This window comes from Pongo abelii, chromosome 3 (genome assembly GCF_028885655.2).
Source record: "Pongo abelii isolate AG06213 chromosome 3, NHGRI_mPonAbe1-v2.0_pri, whole genome shotgun sequence".
Classification (NCBI taxonomy): Eukaryota; Metazoa; Chordata; class Mammalia; order Primates; family Hominidae; genus Pongo; species Pongo abelii.
In genome coordinates, this window is record NC_071988.2 from 110102849 (window position 1) to 110114160 (window position 11312).

The window sequence follows — 11312 nt, forward strand, 5'->3', positions numbered from 1 at the left end:
TCCCCTGCACTGTCTTATGCCCCACCTTCTGCCCGTCTTCTTCCCCGCCTTCTTCCCCACTCACTGCCTCCTTCCTCACCCTCTTCTTCCTCACCCTCCTCACCTTCTTCTTCCCCACCCTCCTCACCCTCTTCTTCCCCACTCACTGCCTCCTTCCTCACCCTCTTCTTCCGCACCTTCCTCACCCTCTTCTTCCCCACCTTCCTCACCCTCTTCTTCCCCACTCACTGCCTCCTTCCTCACCCTCTTCTTCCCCCCCCTCCTCACCCTCTTCTTCCCCCCCCTCCTCACCCTCTTCTTCCCCCACCTTCCTCACCCTCTTCTTCCCCCACCTTCCTCACCCTCTTCTTCCCCCACCTTCCTCACCCTCTTCTTCCCCCACCTTCCTCACCCTCTTCTTCCCCACCCTCCTCACCCTCTTCTTCCCCACCCTCCTCACCCTCTTCTTCCCCACCTTCCTCACCCTCTTCTTCCCCACCCTCCTCACCCTCTTCTTCCCCACGTTCCTCACCCTCTTCTTCCCCCACCCTCCTCACCCTCTTCTTCCCCACCCTCCTCACCCTCTTCTTCCCCACCCTCCTCACCCTCTTCTTCCCCACCTTCCTCACCCTCTTCTTCCCCACCTTCCTCACCCTCTTCTTCCCCACCTTCCTCACCCTCTTCTTCCCCACCCTCCTCACCCTCTTCTTCCCCACCTTCCTCACCCTCTTCTTCCCCACCCTCCTCACCCTCTTCTTCCCCACCTTCCTCACCCTCTTCTTCCCCACCCTCCTCACCCTCTTCTTCCCCCACCCTCCTCACCCTCTTCTTCCCCCACCCTCCTCACCCTCTTCTTCCCCCACCCTCCTCACCCTCTTCTTCCCCCACCCTCCTCACCCTCTTCTTCCCCCACCCTCCTCACCCTCTTCTTCCCCCACCCTCCTCACCCTCTTCTTCCCCCACCCTCCTCACCCTCTTCTTCCCCCACCCTCCTCACCCTCTTCTTCCCCCACCCTCCTCACCCTCTTCTTCCCCACCTTCCTCACCCTCTTCTTCCCCACCCTCCTCACCCTCTTCTTCCCCCACCCTCCTCACCCTCTTCTTCCCCCACCCTCCTCACCCTCTTCTTCCCCCACCCTCCTCACCCTCTTCTTCCCCCATCCTCCTCACCCTCTTCTTCCCCCACCCTCCTCACCCTCTTCTTCCCCACCCACTGCCTTCTTCCTCACCTTCCCCTCCCGAACTTTTTCCTCACTCTCCTCACCCTCTTCTTCCTCACCCTCTTCACCCTCTTCTTCCCCATCCTCCTCACCCTCTTCTTCCCCACCCCCAGCCCCACCCTCTTCCCATCCACCCCCAGCCCCGCCCTCTTCCTCCCCACCGACCCACCCAGCCCCACCCCACTCATCCACTCACCCCTACCCTCTTCTTCCCCACCCACCCACCCCTACCCTCTTCTTCCCCACCCACCCACCGAGCCCCACCGTCTTCCTCCCCACCCACCCACCCAGCCCCACCGTCTTCCTCCCCACCCACCCACCCACCCAGCCCCACCGTCTTCCTCCCCACCCACCCACCCACCCAGCCCCACCGTCTTCCTCCCCACCCACCCACCCAGCCCCACCGTCTTCCTCCCCACCCACCCACCCAGCCCCACCGTCTTCCTCCCCACCCACCCACCCAGCCCCACCGTCTTCCTCCCCACCCACCCACCCAGCCCCACCGTCTTCCTCCCCACCCACCCACCCAGCCCCACCGTCTTCCTCCCCACCCACCCACCCACCCAGCCCCACCGTCTTCCTCCCCACCCACCCACCCAGCCCCACCGTCTTCCTCCCCACCCACCCACCCAGCCCCACCCTCTTCCTCCCCACCCACCCACCCAGCCCCACCCTCTTCCTCCCCACCCACCCACCCAGCCCCACCCTCTTCCTCCCCACCCACCCACCCAGCCCCACCGTCTTCCTCCCCACCCACCCACCCAGCCCCACCGTCTTCCTCCCCATGATCTATATTCTTCTCCACCTTCCCCCACGGTCTTCCCCACCTTCCCCCAACCGTCTTCTTTACCTTGCTCACCATCTTCTTACTGGCTCACTGTCTTCTTTGCCTTCTTTCCCACTCCCATATATCATCTCTTTTGATGGCTACAGCTACCTTGAGATAAGGAATGATGTTTCTCATTTTACAGATAGTAAACTTAGAAGCAAATACAGTGAAATCATCTTACTGCATGTATCACTTAATTGACAGATTCAGGGGCAGAAAACAGGCCTTTTGACCCCTATAGTATGGAAGTTGTGACAGACTTTTAAAAAAATCCCACATTTTGGTTAAATTCATTTGACTAACTTAACTTGCTTGAAATATTTAGGGCATGTTCATCTTTCAAGATTTTTATTTTCCTGTCTCAACAGATCTTAAAACTTAGTGTTAAACTAGACTGTTTTTAAAAAAGTCTGGCTTATTGAGGTGTCATTTACATAACAGTAAAATTTGCCCTTTTGGGGGTGCTTTCACAAGCAAGTACAGTAAACACTGTAGTAATCAAGATATAGAACAGTAAATAGCCCCCTAAAAGTCCCTTGTGGCCCTTCCCCAACATCCAGCCCTGGTGAGCACTGTGCTGTTCTCTGTCTCAGTACTTCTGTTTTATCCAGAATGTCAGGTAAATTGAATCATATGAATGTAGCCATTTGAGCCTGGCTTTTTTTACTAGCAGAGTACATTTGAGATTGATTTATGTTGTTGTATATATATTAGTAAATTTATTTATTATTATTTTTTATTTTACTTTTTATTATTGGGTAGTATTCCCATTTGTGTTGTTTGCAGTTTTTCATAATTGTGAATAATGCTGTGATCATTCATCTACCAGTTTCTCTATGAGCATGGACTTTTATTTCTCTTGGGTAGATACCTAGCAGTGGGATTGCTGGGTCATACAGTAAATGTATGCTTAACTTCATAAGAAGCTGCCACACTGTTTTCCAAAGTGGCTTTAGTCCGTTTAGTGTTGCTAAAAAGGAAGACCAGAGGCTGCTAGCTAAAAGGTTCAAGATTGGGTATGTAGATGGTGAGAGTCTCAGGCTGCTTCCTGAGACTGTTGAGCTATTTCTACCAATAGTCTCTTAAGTGAAATCTAGGTTTTTCTATCAAGCTCCTCAAAACTCTTTCAGGCTCTACCTATTTCCTAATTTCAAAGGCACATCTACATTTTTAGGTATTTGCTGTTGTAGTACTGTACTTCTTAGTACCGAAATCTATATGTTAGTGTTCTCCAGAGAAACAGAACCAACAGGGTGTGAGGCCGAGGGGGGTGGGGGCAGGGAGGGATTTATTTTAAAGAATTGGTTCATGTGATTGTGGGGGCTGTCAAACCCGAAATCTGCAGGGTAGGCTGTCAGGCTAGAAATTCTGGCAATAGTTAATATTTAAATCTTGAGTCCAAAGACAGTCTGGAGGCAGAATTCTTTCCTCTTTAGAGGACCTCAAGTCTTTTTCTCTTAAGGCCTTCAACTGATTGGATATGGCCTACCCACATTATGGAGGGTAACCTGCTTTACTCAAAGTCGATGAATTTAAATGTTCATCCTGACTAAAAAAAAATCTTAACAACATCCAGACTGGTGTTTGACCAAACAACATAGCCTAGCCAAGTTGACCTATAAAATTAACCATCACAGTCTGTAATAAAAATTGTTGTGATGGTGTTTCTCTTGGGTAATTGTATCAGAAAAATGTCATTAGTTTAGTGTAATGGGTTTCAGAGAAGTGAGGTGTTATATATGGTGTGAGAAACTTTCAGCTTCAATGATTAACGTGTACAATAATCTTTTTACATTAGTGCCTTTATTTTAAAGATTGCACACTTATACCATTTTAAAAATGGGGAAAGGGAGGCTTACTAGTTAGATACAGAAGGTGGCAGAGCCTGGATTTGAACCCCTGTCTGCCTCACTTATCCACTGTATTACACCATTTGTTGGCTAGTTATTGGTGTGGATGGTGAACATGTAAAAAGTATCTGCTTGGAGGAAACCCAATAATTCAAATGTAGCTTTATGAAGTATTAAATTACAGTGATGGATAAGTAGTAAATAACTATCTTCATGATGTGAAGTTTTAAGATTGTTTTTAATCTAAAATACAAAAAGTTAATGTGACAAACATTTGCATATATGATCCACAGTCAACAGGTATTTGCTTCAGATTTTTTAATAAAAGAAAAAAATTACTGATACCACTGTACATACCCTTAATTCCATTCCCCTCTTCCCACCCTTCTTTCTTACACAGACAAAACTCTTATGAATTTGATATGGTTTATGTTTTTATACTTTTTATAATAAACATGTGTGTTAAAACAGATTTTTTTTTTTTTTTTTTTTGAGATAGGGTCTTGCTTTGTCACCCGGGCTGAAGTACAGTGGCGTGATCATGGCTCACTGCAGCCTTGACCTCCTGGGCTCAGGCGATCCTCCCACCTCAGCCTTCTGAGCAGCTGGGACTACAGGCATGCACCACCAGGCCTGGCTAATTTTTTGTAGAGACTGGGTCTCGCCATGTTGCCCAGGCTGGTTTTGAATTCTGGGCTGAAGCCATCTGCCTGCCTCAGCCTCCCAAAGTGCTGGGATTATAGGCATGAGCCACCATACCTGGCTAGACAAAGATCTTTTTACATTAATGTCTTTGTTTTTAAAAATGAACACATCTTATGTATGCATCATATTTATAATTTCATACTCATAAGCAAAATCTCATATCCATAAACAATACGATAATACTAGCTAATACTTACAAAGCAATTGTTATACATGAGCCTTGGTTTAAGCACTCTTACATGTATTCACTCATTTAATCCTAAAGCAGTCCCATGAGTTATCTACTCTTACTCTCCCCATTTTACAAATGAGGACACAGAGGCATGGAGAAATTAAATAACTTGCCCAAGGGTCACAAGCTCTAAGTGACAGAGCTACTACCTTTTATAAGTAGCATTGTTTTAAGTGTTAAAACACAACTTACATAAATGCCATCATATTTTACTGAACATGCAAATACTCGATTTTCACTCAGCATTGTTCTTGAGATTCTATTCATTTTGCTAAGTATAGATATAGTTAATTCCATCAAAGTGCTCTGCTTCATGGTTTCCATCATATGACTCTACCATCTTTTCCTTGTCCATGTTCATATTAATGGATATTTAGTTTTGTTTCTCTAAATTCTCTATATTACAAGAAAATGCTGCAGTAAACTTCCCTGCACTCATCTTCTTGTGCACATATGTTAGCATCTCTGCATTACCTACCCGCTAGCACAGTGGCGTGGTCAAGGGTATTTACATTTTCAACTTCTCTAGATATTGACAGAATTTCCCCCCAAAATGTTTCTGTCTAGGTTCACAGTTTATATTTCCACTTGTGAGAGACTGAATATACCTATGGACAATGGCCAGGCCATATATAAATAAACATGGAGCTGAGACCCACAATCTGCAGCAAGCTGCCCAGGAAACCAACCTCTTATCTGCAATAAGCAGCCCAGGAAGCCAGCCTGCTATAAGTCAGACTTGCAGGCAGGCTGATTGCCATCTCTCTCAATAACTTCTGTAACGGTGGGCCCAAATAGGCCAGGATGTGATTAATAATCAGCAACTTCCCTAATTTTTGTTCCTACTTCCAACTTAGGGCCAACCAGAGAAAGCCAAATACACACCCTTAGCCAGTCACATAGGATGCCTCACTTCTAGTGAGCCCACCTGCAGCTTCCCCAGGCTAGCAGCCTCCAATCAGAGTGTACCTGAAGCCTTCCCTCTTTCCACTGTAAAGCTTTTCCACTCCTCTGCTTGACTTTGAGTCTCTGCCACAACACAAGTGACAGTGGCTGACTCTTGCTATAGCGCTCTGAAAAAATAGCCTTCGCTCTTCTCATTTGGTTGATCTTTATATATTTCCATGGTTGTGATATGTGGTTCCCATCATTTCAGTTTATCTTCCTACCAGCTGCCTATGAGGTTTCCGTTTTCCCCACACCTTCACCATATTGATATAATCTGATTTTTAAACTTAGGCCAGTCTGATGAGTGCAAATGACAATTCACTCGTCTTCATTTGCATTTGCCTGATTATTACTGAGATGGAGCCATTATTTGAGATGGTTCTTCCAAGAGGTAAAGGTTTTATAAATAAGGAGGTATAAAATGAACCTTTTAAAATAGGTGAGGATACAAATATCAAGTGGTTTATCTTTATTTGTTTCTGAGGATAGGGAAAGTGGCCTAGAACTGTTATCTTAGACTTTTTATTTTAAGCAGAAAAGGTCTTATTATTTTTTCCACACTAAATTTTAAGCAGGACTTTTAACATGAAAACTGGAATACCTCAAGTAAAGCCAGTAGTTTAGTTCTATGTACCTGGCCTTCTCCCCTTCCTATCTGGCTTATCCTTCCTTGGATCACCTGAGGCACTTGGTGGAATGTTAGGGCTAGGGATGGAGAGGGAGGAGAGGAGAGCTGGTAAACTATATGATGCCTTAGGATGCCTCCTGATGTGAGAATTTGATGAAATTCCATTTTTTATCACTCCCAATCTCAGTGTAGAAGAGTAACTTCATAAGCTTTACAAGACTTTGAGCTAAATGTATTGATTTCTTTTGTGTTCTGGCAGGCAGGAATTTGTGGATGCTTATGTGAATTATGTCTTCCAAATCTCAGTTCATGAATGGTACACAGCCTTCTCTAGTGGCTTCCTAAAGGTGTGTGGTGGCAAAGTACTTGAGCTCTTCCAGCCTTCAGAACTGAGGGCTATGATGGTGGGGAACAGCAACTACAACTGGGAAGAACTGGAAGAGGTAAGCACAAAAGATCCTTTAACTCCTTTAACTCCGGCAAAGCAGCAGCAGCCTGGGGAGGTGTTCCCAGAACCTGGTCTTGTTCCAAGCATACTGTGGTTGAGTTAGATTTAGAGGTGTCCTGTATCTCAGCACTTATTTCTTAGCCTCAAATGCAAATGATATATAATGTCCACTATAATATTCTTCCAAGATACATTTTTTTCTTTTTCTCTTTTTTTGGACAGACTGCCATCTACAAGGGAGATTACTCGGCCACACATCCCACTGTAAAACTATTTTGGGAAACATTTCATGAGTTTCCACTGGAAAAGAAGAAGAAGTTTCTCTGTAAGTATCAGTAATCTCAATATGGTATTTGTCTACATTTTAGTCTTACATACAGTATAGGATGATATGCTCCACAGCTGAGGCTTAACTCATTTAAATGGTAAAGACCAGGTAATTCACTATGTGTATGCTTTTTGTCTTAATGATATCTCAGGCACAATATAGGTTGTTAATCGAGCTCTGTTGCCTAACAAGAGGGGTTGCATGAAAGGAAGAAAAGAAACATCTCACTAATTTTTCTTTTCTTTCTTTCTTTTTTTTTTTTTTGAGACAGAGTCTTACTCTGTTGCCCAGGCTGGAGTGCAGTGGTGTGATCTCAGCTCACTGCAACCTCTGCCTCCTGGGTTCAAGTGATTCTCATGCCTCAGCCTCCCAAGTAGGTAGGACTACAGGCACCTGCCACCATGCCCGGCGGATTTTTGTATTTTTAGTAGAGATGGGGTTTCACCATGTTTTCCAGACTGGTCCTGGTCTTGAACTCCTGACCTCAAGTGATCCGCCTGTTTTGGCCTCCCAAAATGCTGGGATTACAGGTGTGAGCCACCACTCCCGGCCTGATTTTTAAATTATTCTAAAAATACCAATTATTTTATATGTAAGTTATTCAAGTATTACATTTATGAAGTCAAATTGTTTGGATTAACCTCTCTTATCTCTCTAGCCTTTAAAATACATTACAAAGTATCCAGATGGAACTGGGAAGGTGTGATTTATAGCAGCTTTATTGGGCTATAATTTATCTACCATACTCATTTAAAGTGTATATTTCAGTATATACACAGTTGTGAAACTATCACACAGTCAATTGTAGAATACATTCATAACCTCAAAAAAGAAACCCCATACCTATTAGCAGTCATTCTCCATTTCTTCCCAACTCCCCCACCAGTCTTTCTGTCTCTATGGATTTGCCTATTCTGGATATTTCATGCAAATTGAATCATACAGTATGTAGACCTTTGTGGCTGGCTGAATGACATTTGAGAAGGGTAATAATACCTTTGGAAAGGAGAATGAATTCTAATTTACATGAACAAATTCAGCCTTTTAAAAATAGTTGAAATATTTCTCAGTTTGTGTCTGTGTGTAATCAGCATCAGAAATTAGCTAGTGCATAGTACAGAATTTTAGTCATGTAAAATCAAAGCACAGGTTTGATAGGCAGTCTATTTTGCTTTATAAGATGGAGCATATATTAGTATTAATGTAGGACTTAACAGGTTCTGCTGCTCACATGGGAGCAAGGATGAGAGGAAGTGGGGATCTTACACAAGAATTCTTAAAAAGAGGGACCACTTTTCCTCTGCCTGGCTGCGTTGGCTATTGAGAAGCAGTAGTGGAAGAGCTGAATGACAGGTTAAGGTTTGCCAAGTGAGCTTGTAGGGCTGTGACATTCAAGAGATGCCTGCTCATGGTCCTGGGATTTCCCTAGAAAACGGCACTTTCTGTTCATTAGACTCATGGAAATGTTTGTTAACTCTGGAGATTTTTGGCAAGAAAGTTTATGTATCACAGCCTCAGGGAATGGCAGGTTATTTGAAAGTGCTTCTTAACTAATGATTTTCTTATAGTAATTTCCAGCATTTCAACTATGAGAATGTTGTTCAGCACTAGAAAACAAGGAAAGACAGCTGGCTGTCTTTGTCTGTCTCCCTCTCTCTCTTTTGCCAAGTCACAGTGCATGTCACAAGAGTGCAATGTCTAACATAATATTTGGGTCAGCTCTTCGGGTTTAAGAAAAATGGAGACATGGAAAGGAGAGCAAATAGATCCTAAATGGAATTCCGTAGACAAGGTGGCACAGGCATCAGGCACTTGAGGTGAGAGCAGACCTTGAGGTCAGAGACTTCAGTCTTCTTCCTGTTTTCCCCTTAAGATCAGCTCCTGTTTTCCTATGACAACAATTCCTTCCCTCTTTGATTTTGTGAAATCTCCTAACATTTGTGAGGGCATACATTTGATTGAGGCCTTTTTTTTTCTTAAGGGCATCTAAGCATCATTCCACAGGATGCATATTGGCACATAAATGTAATTGTACTTCTCATGCAAGCCACAGGGTGTCATGCCTTCCTCTCCTGTTGCTAGAAGGATCTCTGAGATCCATTTTCCGTTTGCTTAGCTGCTAATGCCATTTCTCATTCTCCCCAGTGTTCCTGACAGGCAGCGATCGGATTCCCATCTATGGCATGGCCAGTCTGCAGATTGTCATCCAGTCCACAGCCAGCGGGGAGGAGTACTTGCCGGTGGCCCACACTTGCTACAACCTTCTTGACCTCCCCAAGTACAGCAGCAAAGAGATTCTGAGTGCCCGGCTGACCCAGGCCCTTGACAACTATGAAGGGTTTAGTTTGGCCTGAGGCTCCTCAGCTTGTCCAGTATTTCCCTTCGTTCCTCAGTGTCCACATTGAGGCCTATACAGAAAATCATGGGGAGTGATTTCTATTTTTTTATTGTCTAAGTGGGTTGGGACTTTTAAATACTGAGCCTGGTTGATATGTTTCTGGGATTGTATAGCAGTAAACAACCTTTTTGAAAAATTAGAGGTTGGGGATGGGGTGAAAAATTGGCCCTCGTATGGGAGGTGTTTTTGTTTTTGTTTTAAACCAAACTACCCAGTATTCCTTGCACTTGTGAATGTGTTGCACTCTGCTGGATGAAATGTCAGTGGATTTTTAAACTTTAATTTCCCAAATGTCTCTCTCAGCCCTGATCTTTTCTCACAGTGCTTCCTTGTCCTTCTCTTAACTTCTCATTCCTCTTTAAGAATGATTTAGACTGACCCGTCCTTTCTTATCTGTGCATGCAAGAACATCACCTTCCTCTGTACACTTGGAAATGCCTCTGGCTTGTTGCAGCCCTCCTTTAACCCAAAGGAGGAAAGGACTACTTCAGAAACTCCCAATTCCAAAAAGCTGAGTCTGGGTCCATTATTTTGGCAGAACTCCTAAGAATTTATGGGAGCCTATATAAACATATCTTGCTTTTAAAAAGTTCTTGAGGGAATAGCAACTTTCCCATGGCTGTGCCTATTTCCTAGACGTTTTAAAAGATGTGCAGAGCAGCTTAGCATTCATTGCAGCTGAGCCTAATTTTTTCTTGCTCATCCTTGTCCCTTTGACAATAAGGTTAATTGATAGACCCACCTCTTCCACTCTCGCTTTTGGAGCAAGTTGCATTAACTGTTTTGAGTCTCTATATTGTCCAAGAAAAGTAGAAATAATAAATTTACTTTCCCTTTTTCTATCACCTTATGTCCTCTACCATTTTCTCCTTCCTCCCTTCCCTTATTTTCTCCTTTTCGTACCCTGCGTCCTCCCTGATTTTCCTTTCGTTTCTTCTTTATTTTGTCCCATTCTCTGTTACTTGACTCAGTGCTCCCTTCCTCTCCTCTCCTTCTAGTGGATGCATGCAGCCTTTTTTCAATTTTTATTTAAATTGCAAAATTTTTACTCAGATTTTTTTTCCTCTTCCCTAATTGCTAAGATTTAAGGACGTTCTTTATTATGAAACTTTATCACGTTCGAAATGTTTGTTTACAGTGGGATTTTAGGGGGGATTGTGTTTAAATCAAATATATGTATTTTAAAAATAATGACATGCTCAACCTTCCTCATCATGGAGTAAGAAAATTCTACATGATTAAAGAATCCATGTAAGTCTAATTTTAAATTCCTAGTAACTAGAGAAACGACTTATTTATATAAAATGAAGTATTTATGAACTGTGATAAAGCATCAAATCTTGATGAAGGATTGTAGATTTTTGCTTTTTCTTTTTGTTTTTAAAACTTATTCCAATTGCTAAATTGGTAGTTTTTCAGTCTTTATAAATACAGGATTAAAAATATATATACAGTTATATGAAATATATATACAGTTATTTTCTATGTGTGTGCATATAGTTCAATATTATGCAATAAATTTGGTGTTTTAACTTAAAACTATTTCTTATTGTACTTGCAGAATGGATAGCTTGCTTTCAGTACAAGCATTAGGTCATATACTCAGATAATCTAATAGAAGGTCAGATTTGATTCCTGCATAAGAAAGTAGAGCCAAGTGCTGCAGAAATGGAGAAGAAAGCAGGGGCAAGGAGCTGATGGCATTAAGGAAGAATGAAGTTTTTGAAGGTTGGGATGGACGAAAAGG

General features: G+C 43.4%; 1 protein-coding gene across 12 annotated transcripts in view; it reads left to right on the top strand.

The window, feature by feature from the left end:
- Positions 1–11104, top strand: part of HERC3 (HECT and RLD domain containing E3 ubiquitin protein ligase 3) — a 117301-nt gene extending 106197 nt beyond the window's left edge. For all 12 annotated transcript variants that reach the window (XM_002814961.5, XM_009240190.4, XM_054554151.2 and 9 more), the window contains 3 exons: positions 6651–6834; positions 7062–7164; positions 9313–11104. In XM_002814961.5, the coding sequence (XP_002815007.1) occupies positions 6651–6834; positions 7062–7164; positions 9313–9521 (496 nt within the window). In that variant the 3' untranslated portion in view covers positions 9522–11104. The remainder of the gene's footprint in view (positions 1–6650; positions 6835–7061; positions 7165–9312) is intronic.
- Positions 11105–11312: the final 208 nt, after the last annotated feature.